This window comes from Hyperoodon ampullatus (assembly GCF_949752795.1).
Source record: "Hyperoodon ampullatus genome assembly, chromosome: 5".
NCBI lineage: Eukaryota > Metazoa > Chordata > Mammalia > Artiodactyla > Ziphiidae > Hyperoodon > Hyperoodon ampullatus.
Genome location: NC_136918.1, coordinates 34,283,460 through 34,301,361, shown reverse-complemented (window position 1 = coordinate 34,301,361; position 17,902 = coordinate 34,283,460). Strand labels below are relative to the sequence as shown.

The window sequence follows — 17,902 nt, the reverse complement described above, 5'->3', positions numbered from 1 at the left end:
GAACTAATCTGTGGTGTTAGAAGCCAGGAGGTACATAGTTAGAACCTCTGGTACTAGAAGTAACTGTTGGGTACTGATACTGATGGGTAGGGAACATGAGAGGGTCTCCTGTGTGTTGGTAATGTTGCATTTATTGACTTGCTTGTGTCTGCTTTGTGATGATAATTTATTCAACTCTCTGCTTATGATTTGTCTAATTTTTTGCATGCGATATTTTTCAATAGAAACATTTTTAAATGGATGTAATCAAACACACAAAGTAGTTGAGCCAAATGGGTAATGGACATTCGGTAGTTTTTCATACTATTCTCCCTATTATTGTGCATATTTTTAAATTTCCGTAATAAAAACTTTTTTTAAAAGGTCAGCCCAGAAGTAGAAAGTGCTGTACTTTCAAGGAAACTGTGATCAGGTGGATCTGAGTATTTTTGCAGCACTGGCAGTCGCCTTTCTATCTTACATACCAATATTTTTTAGGTCATGCGTCACCCCTTCTTTCATCTTCTGCACCTACCACTGATTTTAAAGATCCGGTAACAAGACAGAATTCAAGACAGAGAGAAGAAGAGCTGGAATTAATAGATCAACTACGGAAAGTATGTACATTGCCTTTGAATTACACTTTTCAGTGATCCTGGTGTAGCCCATAATCCTGGCATCACTTGTTCATTTGACTTATAATTTTTAATAGAATCAACAAGTGCCCATTGTGTGCTGTGATGCCCATTGTGTGCTGTGATGCCCATTGTGTGATGAATTTTTTCACTTATTTACTAGGAAAATGAGATGGGTTATTCCATAAAGCTCAACCCCTGACCCTACTCATTTAAAATTTTTTTCTGCCTCATGATTTAAAGAAATCTTGTTAGAGTAATAATAATTCATATGTATGTACACATATACATATATTGATACATACCACACTTACATCATACATAGTGTTTATTTTAAAATTGGATCTAGTTATTTTTTGTTTTTTAGTCAGAAAATTATAAATGAATTCTGTTGTGGAACTTTGCAGCACTGTCACCTGGCTGCCATATATATATATATATATATATATATATATATATATATATATATATATATATATATATGATCTCCTTAAGTTATTGACTTAGGATAGAAAGATAAAATAGAGATTGTGGTACTTAAGTTATTTGCTTTTTAACTTGATTTCTAATTTAAAATATTCCATTGTGACTCCATTATGTCCTGTGTGTCAGCCACTCTTGAATTAATATATTTCACATTTTCCTGTTCTTTTAGCATATTGAGTACCGGTTAAAAGTATCTCTGCCTTGTGATCTTGGAGCAGCTCTAACCGATGGTGTTGTTCTTTGCCATTTGGCCAATCATGTGCGGCCTCGATCTGTCCCAAGCATTCACGTTCCCTCACCAGCTGTAGTAAGTTTATAATGCTTAAAAAAAGTTGGCTCTTCATCAGACATTTGTTAAGTACAGAGGCAGGCACTGTGTAGAATGCTAAGGGTACAAATATGAATAGAGTCCAGCCCCTGCCTTCCGGGTCTCACTTATACTAGAGAAAAAGTAGGCATGTAAACAATAACTTACAGCTGTGTGTGATGTTATAAAAGAGGTATGTAAGAAGTGTGCTATGGGAATACAAAAAAGGGGCCACTTCAACTCTGCCTGGAAAGTTCAGGAAAGCCTTCCCAGAGGAGGTAAAATTTGAACTAACTCTTGATGTATGAGTAGGAATTTGCCAGCAGTACAGAGAAGGAGAACCGCATTCTGGGCATAGTATTCCTAGACCAAAAAGCTAAGGAAGATCATGGTGTATTCAAGGATTTCTTAAGTTGTTCAGAATAGATCATTCACAAGGTGTTGGTGTAAATGGCAGAGGATGTAGCTAGAGAGGTAAGCTAAGGGCCATGTGACAAGGGCCTCATGTCCCATGTCAGGGAGATAGAAGTTTATCTTAGTGTAGACAATCTGGAAACACAGAAAGAATTTGAGAGGAATAATGTGATTATAATTGTAGTTTAGAATGATGAATATTTCAGGGGTAGAAGTGACATGATTGAGGGACCAACCTCAGGTGGAAAATGAGGCAGAATATGCATTCAAGATGACTGGCAGGTTTTTTTTAGACTGCTGGTTACATATGGACATCAGTATCAGGATGGCAACCCACAAGAGAAAGAGCAAGTTTTAGATTGACACAACTCTCCTTTTTCTTCCTTCAAAATTTTTAAATATTTTTTTCCATTCTTTTTTATTTATTTATTTGGCTGCATCAGGTCTTCGTTGCAGCATGCAAGATCTTTATTGCAGCAGGTGGCTCTTTCATCGTGGCAGGGGTTCTCTTCATTGCAGGCTTCTTTCTAGTTGTGGTGTGTGGGCTCAGTAGTTGCGGCGCACACCTTCAAATTTTTATTAAGAAAGATTTCAAACCTTCAGAAAAACTGAAAGAATAACACAAAGAATACCCTTAAAGCCTCCACCTAGAGCTGACATTCACTGCATCTTGCCATCTTGCTTTGTCTATATTTATGTGTGTTCATATGTGTGTGTATTTTAATTGCACGATTTAAAAGTTGCAGATGTTATAACACCTTACCCCCTAAATATTTCTGAGAATTGTCCTAGGCCACCTTGCTCTTACCCGTAGCCTAAAGCCAGGGATGAACAATGTGGTGGCTGAGCCCTATTCCTCAAGGTGGGAGTGTGATGTGATTCATTCACAGGGCTCCCTATGGGATCAGGCTGAAACTGAGAAGGGACAGCTCTGAGCCCTTAGCAGCCAGCAGGGAGTGGGGGTAGGAAATGAGGATGGATGCACAGGCTAAGTAAAGAGACACTGGGTGAGGCACCAGTAGCATCCACAAGTTACATTCAGATTTCCCCATTTGTTCCAAGAATTCATGGCTGTTCTGCTCCCCTCCCCTCACTAGTACGCACACACAACAGGATGTAATCAAGGTTTCCACATTGCATTTGATTATTATTTGATGTTGTGGCAGCTCTTTTGATGAGTCTGAATGGATATTGTGCATCTGTAACATGCTTAGCAGTGTCTAACCTTTTCAAAGGTTTTGCCCTCATCTCATTTTCTGGTCACTTGTTGTTATTTAGCACATACTTCCTGATGCAAATCCTTTACTCAAATTGCAGTTGTATCTAGGCCTATAGATTGCCACTCTGGACATTCATCTTGCTGCCTCCCCAGATGCAAATCGTTTAAGCCTCCCAAGGACCTTTGATTCTAATTATAAAGGCTGCTTTGTTACCAAGGTCCCAAGAGGCTGATATGGCCCTTTCCCCTCTAGCATATCCAAAAACAGAGTCATGCATTTGCTTCTAAAGAAAATAGGTAGCCATTTTTTATTTAGTGACCTCAGAAAACAGGCATTCAGCTTTGTGTAGAAAAGGCAGAGAGGAACATTAGCGCTACCGAATCAACTATGCCCCCCAAAGACTTGAAAGACTTGGTTTTGCTCCTAAAGGTGGTGATTAAGAGAACAGGAATTGACATGCTATTTGGCAACGCCAGAAGGGGAAGGGCTTATTCATACTTTGCATTCTTCCCAGTTTCTGTCAACTGAATTAAGAAAAATAAATTTTTTTAGTAATAAAAAAAGACAAATGTATCATTCTTCATTTTCAGGGAAAATACTTAGGAAGTAGCAAGGAGCTCATGTAGAAAGTGGAATATGAGAGTAAGGGTGACTGAGGTTCTTTATCTTCATCACCCAAACATAGTGCCTTTCATTTAAGAATGTAAAATATTTACATACAGGAAAAATAAAACTATTTTATCAATGTTAAACCACTTAGAGACATAAAACACATGGACCTTCTTGTCAAAGAAACATGATATAACATGAAATTAGAGCATTTAAAACTTGCTAACGAAATCAACAACAACATTTAGTCATATTTATTGAGCAGCTAGTCAGTGGTAGGCATTCTGAACAGGATGAAAGGTACAGAGATGAGTTACAAGTGGTCCATTCTCTCAAGAACATGAATTCCTCTTAAAAAGTAAAATAAATAAAAGAGGTCTTTCCTGAAATAGTATCCTCGACACTTAAAAGCAAGTAGGCCTACTAAATAAAATTGTTTAAGAGGGGATCTTTTGGGTTAATAAATGACCTATAAAGTTGAGAAACACCTCAGTATGTAAAAATTCCCAAATTATAACATTTGGGAGTGGAAAAATGGACTCTGAGTCAACCAGATGAAAACCATCCAGTATTTTAATTAAAAGCAAAAAAAAAAAAACCCTCACTTTTAAATTATGATACTGATTATTATGAATAAGTCAATATTGCTTTAATGGGGATACTGTTACAGTACTAGATTTCAGTATAAATATTTATATCTATTTTTCCTTCATACTGAATTGCTCTCCCTCATATTAGACTATTTCTCCACTTATTTTGTTCTTCTGGCCATACAGAGAGCTTTGTAACTTACTTTCTTAGAGATTTTTCCTGATGAGAATATAAAATTAAAGCCAAATACAAATGAAAAACCGTAGCAGTTTCTTTGTTGCTACATTAACACATAGTGATTTATTGTAATTCTTTGAAAACCTGCTAATTAGATCTCTGAGTGTAACTTAAAAAACACTTTCATGATGTACTGTATGAACCAGGCTTTTTTTCCCCCCCAGTTCAAGAAATGATCCCTCATTGTAAGGGGAGCTCATAAGTCCAGGTATTTCGAAAGAAACTCAGAAGGGCACTTGTGCTTGTAACCATTAGGTTATAATTCATCTTTCTTTGTTATTTTGGGAGGATCTATGATGTATGATAAACTGCTGTTAGATTGTTCAATAGGCATAGGTTTTAAGTAGTACAGTTCACATTGTTAGAAGTGCACTATTGAATCATATAAAAAAATCATTACAAATATTGTGATGTGACAACTCATTGAAAGAACCATATCACCATGGAAGATGACCTGAAAAAATGCTGAATCATTTCAATTTTCAAATAGCAAAATCATTTATTTCTTGTTCCTTTCAGTCTAGTTCCTTTCCTCTTGCTGAAATTATTTACTTTCTTCCCCAAAACCCACATAAGATTTCTTATTCAGATCGGGCTGTACATTACAGAAATGAAACAGGCTCTACATGGCCATCCAAAACCATGTTTTATGTCATCTGAAGTTCTGGAAAAGCTTTTGGGGATAGCAGGTTCCTCTGATATTTGACTTAAGGCAAAATCATGAGTCCTTCTACACTCCAGAGTGATAGGGAGTCTACACCCCTGGGTCCTTTTAACTAGCCATTCCATTGGACACATACAGAGCGGGGATGTGTAGCCTGGGATTCATGCACTTCTAGGGCTTCCAGCACTTGTTGAACTCCCTAAAATTGTATGCATGTGTATTCTTCCCAAGAGTAGATTCACAGCTTTCATCAGACTATAAGAAGGAGTTGTATCCCAATTATGAAACACTGACCTACATCCCTGGGATTTAGACAAATGCTAAGAGAAGGAATGACTGGAGACAGATGATGGTTCCCCACTCCATTTCCCTTTCATCAGTCAGAATTCTGCTCTTTGTAGGGGAAATCTCAAAGGAATCTTTTTATTCTACTCCTCAACCCCCCACCCACACACATTTAGGGTGCTAGTACTCCTCATAGAGATAACGCTGAGTTGGACCCCAGGATCACTATTCTGAGCTTTCTTTTCTTTTTGTCTTAAATGGTGGTGACTCTTGGACCAGTTTCTTACTTAGCAACACGAACTCTATCTTTTTATCCTTTCTTTTGCACAGAAGGAAACTTGTTTTTCTGCCTATGCAGTAAGACCTATTTCACTCTGCCCTTCCAACATCTAAGGGAGATGTTTCAGAAATGTAGGGGTCCTTCTTTTATAGAACGACATGCCCAGGTCCCCTTCATTTGCTAGAGTCTCACATTCATGATCCACCTGTGCACACGATGCCCCTAGCCTTCTCTCCCAAACTCAGATCAAGATCCTGGTTAGCTTAGCTAAGGTCCCTTCAGAATAAGGGAAGCTAGTTGCATTGATTCTGCTTCCATTTCTACTGGTATATGGAGAGGGAGTTTCTAGCTAATGAAAAATTCTTCTAAGTGAAAAGCAGTTGTCCTATGTTTTCTTTGCCCAGTTTCTCTTAAAGCTAAGCCCATGTCCCAATAGCTTTCACCACAGTGACTTTTCTATTACGCCTCAATTCACCTTACCTAACTCTTAACTAGCAAGGAGTTAAAACCATAGCATCACTTCTACCATGAAAACCCGCTCTTTCACATGTAAAAAGTCTAAGAGAAGTAGCCCAGCTCCAGCGTGAATTAGCCAGTGTGAACCCCCATGATTGTTTTTCTCCTTCTGTTAAGCAGATTCTGATTCTATTTATGTTTCACTTTTTTTTTTACTTTTTTACCTCAGTTAAAGAAGAACTTGGCATAGGCAAGAAGGGGTGCTCTCCATGGAAACCTGTTATCTTCTTTCTAGACTTAATTTTGAAAGCTTTTCAATTTGAAATTTTAAAATTATTATTACTCTCCTTCCATCTCAGTTGTTGCCTTTTATAAAACTTTTATGATAAAACCAATCCTAGTGTCTGCTGCGTTTCTCAGGCCAAGATTATAGTTCGTTCAACCATTACTATGTAGTTATCTTATTTCCTCTCTTCTTGGCAACAGTATGATATTCCATCTTTGAAGAAAACCCAGATATTCACAAGTGAAACCGTTTTTTTTCTAGAGATGGTACAGGCTTTCATCTGCTTTGTAAAAACCACAGGTCAGATTTCCTGCAAATGTTTGGCTTCCATGCCTAATACGTAAACCAACAGATGAATTTGAAAAATTGAGTTTGTTAATCACTTTGGGAAATGAGATTCAGATTTCTTTCTTACATGATAACCCACTTGGCAAAAAATTTTATCACTTTAGGTCATGTGATACAACTATGTTCTAGTCATCAGAGATCTTTTCAGAAAAGCAAGCTTACTAGTTAGTGACTAGGGAAATTTCCTATGGGAAATTTTCACCCTTTGGAAAATGGTTCTTTAATCCAATCTTTTAAAATTCAAATGTTTAAAAAATTTTAAATATAACCATTGAGTAGAGACATGATGCATCTGTAACATATTTATGAGCAAAGGCTATTGATTTTTTTTTATTATAAAGGAAATGAACCAAAGTGTTAATAACTATGATTATATTTGAATGACTGAGCTGTGGGTAATAATTTTCTTTGTTATTCCTCCAAATTTTCTTTGGTGTATATTGCTTTAAAGTGGAAAAAAATTAAACCATCCTCCTAAAATTTCTCTATTTAGCACTTGCCTTACAAAAATCAAAGCCTATGTCTAAAGTAGGGGGTGGCAAACTATGGGCCACAGGCCAGTACCTATTTTTGTAAATAAAGTTTTATTAGAACACAGTCACTCTTATTTGTTTATATATTGTCTGTGGTTGCTTTCAAGCTCTTAGCAGATTTGAGTAGTTGCAACAGATCATATGGCCGTGAGGCCTAACAACTTTATTATCTGATCCTTTAAGAAAAAGTTTGCTGACCCTCTGGTCTAGAACATTCAGTTTATGAAGCAGTTGGCAAGAGTATTTTTAGCTAGCAAATTTTTTTAAACTTTGCTAATAACACCACGTTTTCTTTCCTTTGCAGCCTAAATTAACAATGGCAAAATGCAGACGAAATGTGGAGAATTTCCTCGAAGCTTGCAGAAAAATTGGTGTACCTCAGGTAATAAATTTATCATATTTTATGTTGCTAAATAAATTTGGGTATTATTTTCATAAAATCTTTTAGAAATGCAGGTATCTAAAATCTTACAGGTTAGTTCTGAGCTAAGTTGATAATTACTAACAAGATTTTGTGTTACTAGAGTCAGTCATTATATTTTGAGCAGTTTCCCTTAATTATTTCCAAGGACCAAGCAAAGAAATCATATACACATGAATTTCAATATGTTGTAGTAAGTAATTAGTGCTAAGTAATCAAAAATAGTTATTCTGATTTTTCCTAAACGCCCCCACTTGCTGATTGACTTGTGTACAACTTCATACACAGTAGATTCTGTGCTTCAGAGTAAGTGCATCTCAGACTAAGAATGCTTCAGTTGGCTTCAGTTTTTTAACACTTGCTTTAAGAATGCTTCAGTTGGCTTCAGTTTTTTAACACTTGCTTTAATGCTTTTAAAAAATGTTTATTTTGAAATAATTTTAGGCTTTGAGAAATGTTGCAAAAATATCACAGAGAGATACTGTATACACTTCACCTAGGTTCCTGGACTGTTAATATCTAACATAAATGTAAACATAGTATGTCATCCAAACCAATAAACACATAGACAGTGCTGTTGACTAAATTGCAGACTTTATTCAGACTTTACCAGTCTTCCACTAAGCCCTTTGGAACTGAACACACAAGAGGCCATTTCTAGTCACTTGTCCTGCTCTTGAGATTTTTTGCTTCCAGGTTCCTCAGTTAGAGCTTTATTGCCCTTTAATAGTACAAATAGTTAAACTTTTACCCTTTAAAAAACAATTATGTTAAGTGTGGCACTCTTAAAAAATATTATATATAGTGACATATATAGATAAATTTAAAGAAATAAAAACGGGTGCCATTTGATACTTTTTTCATTAACTACAACCATTACAGTTCTTGTCACCATATTTTGTCCAACATTCAAGGAGAAAAACATGACACTTTTCTATCACCTTCTTAATTAGCTGTCAGAAACCTACTATTGGCCCCTGGACTCAACAAGTCCACTGTTTCTCTCGAAGTTAAGCCCTTGTCCCAAGGGCTTTTCCTGACAATGACTCATTTTACCCAGTTCACCATTCCTCCCTTTAACTAACATGAGTTGAGGAGGTCAAAGCATCATTTGTCCAATGAACACCTTTCCCTTTCAGCTCTTTCACAAAGTGGAAGAGAGCCCAGCTCCACAGAGCAGCTGCACTAGCCAGTGTTAATTCCCATGAGTGTTTTTTCTCCTTTTATTAAGTAGATTGTGATTCTACTACTTATTTTTTACTTTTTTCTTTTGCATTTTTTAAGCTGAGTTATAAAATAACTGAAATTTACATTTAGTGGTAGTTAGCAAGGATCTTTTTTGTTCCTGTGGACAAATTCAAAGCAAATGTATTACCTTTATATCATATTGTTTTCTGAAGGCTCATCATCTCTTTTAGAACTAACCATTTTTAAACATATTGAGAGCATTAATAAGGTTTCTAGATAAATAGCATACATTTCTCCATATCAACAGGCAGGTTCTAATATTCACATGTACACTCTAACATTCAGTGTTTCCCTTATGCCTACTTGAGATGATCCTACCTGACCATCACAAGCATGCCCAGCACCTGCCCCAGTTCCATAGCACAGTGTCTTTGAACAAGAGAATGTGGCATGGGTTTGTGCAGGGAATGGGACCAGAGGAAAAATATGAGTGATTAAAAAGAGGCACCACATACCTAGAGAGAAGAGTGCTAAAAACGGCCCCACACGGCAAGACGTGCTGGCACACTTAGCCTATGTCAGACCGGTAAAGGACTTCTTACAGTCATTGTACATGTACTCTGGGCTTTACAGAACTGTCATCTGTCTCAGATTTAAAGTCTATACACTGAAATTCTTTTAGAATATAACCGCCATCGGTCAACAAAATCAAAAACAGTGTGCCTTTTAAAGCATGCATTTTATTCCACCATTTGCCAAGCAGTGGTTAACAGTATTTATTTGAAGGCAGGAGATAGAAAAAATACAATTTTAAAAGACTGGGTACTAAAAAACAAAAAGACTGGGTATTTTTTCCAGGGTGGTTTTAGACTGGAGTTCTTGACACATCCTCCTTCCCCTCCCTTTCCCCCCACCAGAAAGAGTAAATGGACATTCCATATGGGCCACCTCTTCCTTCTCCACTCCTGCCTTCCACCCAAGTCTCACCACCACCATCACTAACACTTTTAGATGGGTTCCTGTTATGCTGCTACTTCTGCTAAAACAGTTGATCATTTTCGTTAAACAAAATGAAGGAAAATGAATAAATACAAACTCGTAGGTTTAAACTAGCATTCTCAGGTCCCTCTGCCATGGGAGGGAAGAAGAAACCTATACTTCTTCTTCTTCCTTTGTTCTCCCCTACTTCTGGGCATTATGACCTTTACCTAAACATGACCACCTGCTATGTTTCACTTGTAAATAAAATCAGGGATGTAATAATGATCACTTTTGAAAACAGATAACATAAAACTTAATATTGAAAAATTTGTCAGATCTTCTGTCCAGAAAACATGTATAAAGGTGAATGATTTCCCTTATCAGTATAACTTTTTAAATGTTTACAAGTTAAATTATGAATGAAACATTGAAGAATAAAGTGATTGTTAAAAACCGCCAATAAGGTTGGGCATATGGATAGTCTCTTTATTATTATGCTTTTATTAAATATATGTTACATTCAAAAAACTATAGTTGGTGATAAAAACTTCTGAGTCCAATATCTTATGTTCTGGAGTTATTATATGTTATGTGTGAAAGAATATTTTCCTGTTATCAAGTCCAGTAATGCTTTTATTTATTTAATTTCTTAATCTGTGAACTGGAGGGTTTGGATGATCTCTAAGGCCCATTACAACTCTAGATTCATTTTGTACAATTAGTAAACAAGACTTGGTTAAGATGGACTTGACTTGATTTTTAGAGGAACACCAAGTCATTCAGTACACCTGACTTCCAGGTAATAAGTTTCCCCTAATTATTATGCTTTCTTCATTCTTTGAACCTTCTTGACTCACCTGGCTTTCTCCAAAAACTTCCGTCTCCTCAGCCCACCCCCAGGTTTTGTCCTTGCTTTCTGGCCTATTTTTTGTTAATAGGGAAGAATGAATCGAGAAAGAGGTTGCCTCACCCACTCAACCACTCTCAGGCCTCACATAACCCTAAGTCAGCATCCACCTCTGTTCATTTTATCCTGAATGTTCATACTAATCACCAACAATTTTATTCTGCTATTTAGTAGTAAAATCAAGCTGAGCACATAGAGGATTCTTTGTGGTTTTGTTTTTCAGCATTTTGATTCATCATAATAAAAAATGTTATGGGATATGTTTCTTTGAATATGACTGAGATGATCATATTGAATTCTATACTCAAATCTGTATTTCTGATCCACTGACTTTATTTTTCTGTTTTCCTTTCCTGCTCACACTTTGGACAGGACAATCTTTGTTCCCCTTCTGACATCCTTCAGCTAAACCTCAGCGTAAAAAGAACTGTTGAAACACTACTTTCTCTTGGGGCACATTCAGAAGAATCCAGTTTTGTCTCTCTATCTATCCAGCTTTTGGGTTTTGTGGCATTTTATTGTACTTTAATGTTAAGTCTCTGTATGCTTTATTACTGGATCTTCCCCCTCTAGCCGAAAGTGCATTCCAGTGATTTTTCCATCTCATTCCTGTGCTTGGTAAAGGAGGTTTGTTTCTCATTCAAAAGTATTTACATATGTGCTTTTTTTTAATTGGTTAGCCATCAAAGAGCTAACCAATAAAGTAGATAAATTCTTTCCTCATGTGTCCAGATGAGCAGCTTATCACATTAGGAAGCATTTATGATTGCTAACAAAGAGCAGAAAGACCAGTATATTTTCTTCTGCTCATTTGTCCATTCTCCTGGCCTATATGTGGCCTTGTTTCTCTTATCATAAATGCTGAGCAGGGTCTACTAATACAATCCTGAGCCTGTTGTTAGAATATGACTTAGAACTTTATTTCCAAATGGTATAATAAAGTTTCCATCTGGCCTTCTTTCCATGCCTCAACACAACTTAAGTGTTGAAATTGTGAGAAGTATTAAAATTACGAGTTGCTGAACTTTTCAACAGCCGTTCATGAGGAAACAGTTGTACCCCTTATGTTCTGGGGAGCACCTGGTCACTTAGATCTCTGCATTGAGCTGTGCCCTGAAATCCTGAAATCTGTCTTTATTGGTAGGCACAAGTCCACCTAATAAGCATCTGCTCTCTGGACATCTGGAAGGCACTGGCCATTTAATCTTAATAATTTTAATTTGATCAGAATGTTCAGTCCAAAGATAATGTAGGTTCCCTAGATTGCTATTCTGAGCCCATTGTGTACATTGGAAACAGTACACAAGCAAATTATCTGGAGCTGACCTTTCAGGGGTAGGCACCTGTCTGCACATTTATTATGTTTATTATCTTTAACTTCACTTCTAGAATCCTATTTAGAATTTAAAATTGGAATTTGTGTAATTTCCAATATATTTGAACCATCTTAATAGGTGAACTTATATTTGATAGGCTGTTGAGGAGATTATTTCTGAACAGTAGCAGGTAAAGAATTAGGCAGCAATCTCTGTTCTGTACCCAAGGCAATGAATGCCTCTTTCAGAATGCTTAGTATATTAGCTGCTAGCCTTAATGCTTGAAAGTACTTTATAATTGCATTCAGATTCTGGTTCTCATAAATAGTGTTTCTGAACATTCAGGAATCTCTGAACTCTATTAAGAAAATTGGACAACTGAACTCACGTATGAAGGAAGATTGTGAGGAACCATATCATGTTGTAGAAGTCAATCTGAGGATCTGATTGCTTTGGTTTTCTTTCATATTAAATGGGAAAATTATTTAACACATTAAAAACCTTTTATTTTTAATGCTGAAACATTGAACACTGTGTTGAAAACAGCAGTAGTGCCTTTTGGAGTTGGGGGGAGGTTTTTTTTTAAGATGTCTCTGAGTCAGAGATCATTCAGTTTTGTGAAGTTCTGTCCCTTTAAAAAAACACATGGTGTTTTATGTGGTTTTGGGGGAGTAATGGTGCATTCTCTTCAGAACAGAGTTCCCTCTAAGCCAGCTAGAAGGTAAATGTGCATCTGGAAAGCATAAGCCACTGAGGGAATGTGTAAGCCACGGGCTTACAGGTCGCAGGGCACCCCTGGAAACAGAGATCAAGGAATCGGCCTCAGAGGAAATATGTCTCCCCCCAGAGTAAAACACCCTGCAGGTTCATTTTAAGTATAGTTAATCTGTATTTCAGTTGTACTCAGAAGATTTATTCAAAGTTGCTAGTTTCTTAAGATCAAAAGATTCCATTTACCTTGTTTTATCAAGGTAAGTATTAAATAAAAAGAAAGTGATTAAGAAGCACAAGTACCAATAACGGTTCATAAAACATACTTGTTATATTTTTTATTGCAACTGGTTTTGTAAAACTTCCTAATAATATATTAAGTGCCAATGAAAAGCTGAGAAGAATCCAGTTATCTTCTTTAATAAGTATGTATAGTCTTTTTCAGTAGAACCAGAATTCCACTTTCATTCCTTTAAGAGTAACCTCTTCTTTCTTTCATCTAATCAATGACAGATGTTATTCTTATGATATGCCTTTTTGTCTTACAAGAAAGGATTAACCAAACACATTAATGGGGTAATAAACAAGATAGAAGTAATTTAACTTGCTTAAGCAAACATGTAAATGCTTTTCAAATATATGTTAATTAATGTGTTCCTGACTAAGCTCACATCATAGTTCTCCAGCATAATTTAATCCATTAAATACCAGGATATAAAATACTTTTTCAAATATGATTTCTTTATTTAAGTTCTGTAGTTCAAGTTTTTAAGTAATTCAAACCGGGCCTTCCGTGAATTATCCAGTGTAGAGGACATTTTCTCAAATACTTCTAAATCTCAAGGATATACTTCAGTTTCTTCCTGTGATCCCTGCCTGGTCTGAGAACCTGATTTTCATAGTCAGGACTAAATGTAGAGAGCATTCCTCTCTCATGCAGTCTGAGTTATGGCATGAAACTATCTTGCATTCCTATGGTTTGTAATTTCCAAAGCGCTTTCTCCTACAATGTTATATCTTTAGGCTTCAGCCATCCGGTAACTTGGAACTGTTTTTCTATTTTCACCTGCCTCATTTTACTGATCTGCATTGCTCTTTTATTTATCAGGGGTGAAGGATGCTGCTTTTACTCCATAGTAGTATGTTTATCTTCTGTTGTATGTAAAAGTGTATGTAACTTGTCCGTTTTCTAATATTCAAAATGATCTGTATGTACTTTTAGTTGTATTAATAAAAAAAAAAGTGACGAGTGTCAGGTACCATCTCTGTGTAACTCATATTAACAGAGGTCAGATTCTCAGGTACTGACTTCTCGTATCTCAGTTCATTATTATGAGGGAGAGAAGAGATGCTTATTTTTTCTTTTCAGTTCTGTGATGTTCATCCTCTTTTCTCTTCTGTTTGTTTTTATGTTACATTGTCCCATTTCAGGAGCAATTATGTTTGCCTCTCCACATTTTAGAAGAGAAAGGTTTGAGCCAGGTTGCGCTGACGGTCCAGGCTCTCCTGGAACTTGCCCCGCCCAAGCAGCAGCAGCACCAGTTATCTGCTGTGTAAGGACTCCCAGCACCGTGGGCGTTGGCCTGGCCAAAACGAAACAGGACAGCGTGAATGCTGCTGTGAGCCGTCTGCTTAACAAAGCGCTTACATGTTCTTAAAAGGGACTGTTTCCATGATTCCTAACAGGAATATTTTGCTTCATTTCTCCATTTTAGGGGAGGTTATATCCATTTGCATTGAATTGTTTATGAAGACACGGTTGGTTTTCACAAATGAAACTTAATTCTGTCATTATTGAGAAGCCAACACTGAAGCCTAACCTGGCTGTGCTTTTCTAGAGAGTAGGCTTTTTCACATACTGAAGACTATCTTCTCAGAAGGATATTTGTCTCTCTTGAAGGCACAGCCATGCTGTTGTCTTTCCCTGTTTCCAAGCCCTCTGGAATCCACTAGTTTCTAAACGTGGTTGTTCATTAGAATCTCCTGGAGAATTTGTTAAAGTACAGATTCTCACTCGGTTGGTCTAGAGTGAGGCCTGGGTATCTGCATTTCAACAAACATTCCAGGTGTTTCATGTAGTGGAAACCATTGTTCCAAGCTAGATATTTGTATAATTTGAGGGGAGTAATGACTTCACCATGTTTTTCAGCTCTATTATGACTACTTGGACTGTTCTGTCCAAGGTAAAATAAAAATAATGTAGAAGGTCTAGATTTTGCATAGTAAAACAATGAAACAGATACTGTTGCATTTAAGGCCAGTGTCCTAGGCCTCCCCCCAGCTCCAGTCCACCACCACTTAGAGGATGGTTCCATGTATCATCCCACTATTATCTAAACATTATAATCAAGCACTCTACACACAGGGTCCAGATCTTTAAGCTGGTAGCTTGTGGCACTCTGCATCCTGTGTGTTGACTTCACTGAGCTCACCCCTTCTCCCCTGCAAGCTGCTCCCAGGATACCTGGACCTGCAAACACCTTCCAGTCACAGCAGATGCACTTCCAGCTCCCCAAATAACAGAAGATTATGAAAATAAAGTAAAAGCCAAGCTTCTTACATTTCTTTCAGCTACCTGCCAATTTCCGTAGCTGAGTTAAAGCACTTGTGGCATTTTAAAAACAGCTTGCTGTCTTTTCATCTAGCCATCTAGCTCCCCAACCAGTGCCTTATTTACTCAATTATGGGTGCAGTAAAAGGGCCCAAGGGCTCAGACAGCACAAAACCAGGAGCCCTAATTCAAGTCTAAGCCACTTGGGTCTTTCTTCCCCTATTTTTTGAGACCCTTTTAGTTGTCAGTGATATCTTCTGATATTCACTGCCTTTGTAAATCAAGTAAATAGAGTAAGTGAAGATACTAGTTATCTAGGTTTTTTCCTGTTGTTAACTGTTCTGGGGTTTCTTTACCAGTCCATGCATTTAAGAATAATGTTCTCTCGTTTTATCATGTAGCAGCATCTAAAAGTAACTCTGGATAAAATCGTGTTGAGTATCTGGCCAAAATAATGTTTTCTCCTTGTTGTCACAGGTTTAAACTTATATAACACAAAACATCTGAGCTCAAAGCCCAATCCTTCAGAGTCCTTATGAAACAAAAGTAAAATGTGTTTTAAGTGCTTAGAGCCAGACCCCATTATATTTACAGTTCCAAACAGACCCACCAGTCATAGGACTTGTTTAGAATTTAGCTGTGTATATTTTTTAACTCTAGGTATTTTTACTTCTAGTCAGTGTTAAACCTCAGTACAATCTCCAAATTATAGACAGCCATTTGAAATGAAACTCAGCAAAGGACAGGACTGTTTGTCACATAGTTGCAAGGGATAATCCCAGTCAGCATACATAATGCAACATTTGGAACATGTGTGACTAATTTTCCCATAGGAATAATTGGAATTTTCAACGTATTTCAAATTTTATACATAGCATGAAACCTTATTCATATATTTTTATCAGACTAATTCAAATTTATATTTGAATAGTTAGAAAATATTTGTTTACAGTTTTGGTTGATAATGAAAAAAAATATAAAATATATTGAATGTCTTTTCTATGTCAAGATGCAAAACAAGTCATGATGTTTTTGTTGGAAAATTTTTGTACTCAGTGTTTTGTATATACCTTTTTTTTTAACTGGAAAAAAAATTTAATATTTAGCCTTGCTAGACTCTAACATAAGATGAAGATGACTTTGTTACAATTCCACCTGACCATTTATGAACTTCCTACTGAAGCAGTGACCTTCCCAGCGCTGAAGAGTGAATGAAGAAAAGGCTAAGTGCCCGCCCACCAGGGCCCCTGCTAAGGGTAGAGATTTTAAGTCAGCAGGTTTCTGGGCTTTCAGTCTCATACTTGCTTAGCACTCCAAACCAATTTTCTCTGGAAACAACTCATGGGAGGAAGGGCCTTTGTATTTGACTAGAATAGAATAGGACACTTAGTAGTAGTAGGTCACTTTCCTTAATAGCTTTTGAAAATACAGCCTCACAGCTAATCAAGGAGTCTGATTTCTCTACTTGATAAAAGTCCAGCAGTGACTAATGTATGACTACCCTGATGAGTATGATGAACTTTTTAAAACTAAGTGCTTAAATGGTTATAGAAATGAAGGAGAACATGGATATTCAGAAATGTTTTTATATACATATTGCAGTAAGGTGGTTTACAGCAGATTTCATTTTATTTCTGAAAATGTTGTAAACATGTAATTAGTAAAAGATTTTGTAAAACATTGTCCTATATTTGTATGTCTGTAAATATAATGCATAAGTTCTAAGAATAAATATGTCAGCATCATGTATGTTATTTTAAATTGCCTGTATGCCACTTTATACATTGACATTAAAATAAAAGACAACACTTCAATAGCATGAAATAAAGGCTGATTTGAAAATGTTCATACCTAAAGCATGGTTTCCTTGGCAAAAATAAAAGGGTAAATTCTTTGATGGAACATCAGTAGAAACTGGGTCCTCATAATGGTCCCTTGAGATCAAAATATACTTTTTTAAGAAAGTATACATATCAGTAGTGTCCTGTATTTGGATTTAGATATAAGGCTTAATTTTGAAATATATGTGACCCATTTGAAAGACTTTTCTCAGAAATTACCAACTATGCTATAGGGAGAGCTTTAGCATTCCAAGACATTCTATTCTGATCAATCAAGCAAGGCAAGAATGACCCAATGGGCTCATTCTCTTTTAGCAGGAGAGAGAGAGAATGACAATCAGCCTTATATCCAGTCACAGATTACGTATTTTCACATGCTTTACCTCTTTTAGTCTTAATACCCCATAAAGTGAGAGTTATTGAGTAAGCAAAGCAGGTATAGGCCCTACTGTCTCACGTCTCAGCAATATCTCCAAACTCATCTCCCCACTGACCTGTGTCCCCTGTCTTTCCTGTGTGTGGGCTGTATATCCTGACATCTCATTTCTGTCTTGTATTTATCATTTATATCCTTACCTATTTCCCAGAAAAGGAGCTGAAGCAGCTTATAATAAGATATATGTTCTATGTGACACCCCCCCATAAAAACAGTAAAG

General features: G+C 36.6%; 1 protein-coding gene across 1 annotated transcript in view; it reads left to right on the top strand.

The window, feature by feature from the left end:
• LRCH3 (leucine rich repeats and calponin homology domain containing 3) overlaps positions 1 to 14,411 on the top strand; it is a gene marked incomplete at both ends in the record, with an annotated part of 124,185 nt that extends 109,774 nt beyond the window's left edge. The window contains 4 exon segments of the mRNA XM_079704679.1: positions 478 to 596; positions 1,270 to 1,407; positions 7,635 to 7,712; positions 14,286 to 14,411. Of these exon segments, the coding sequence (XP_079560805.1) occupies positions 478 to 596; positions 1,270 to 1,407; positions 7,635 to 7,712; positions 14,286 to 14,411 (461 nt within the window).
• Between the last annotated feature and the right edge of the window lie 3,491 nt (positions 14,412 to 17,902).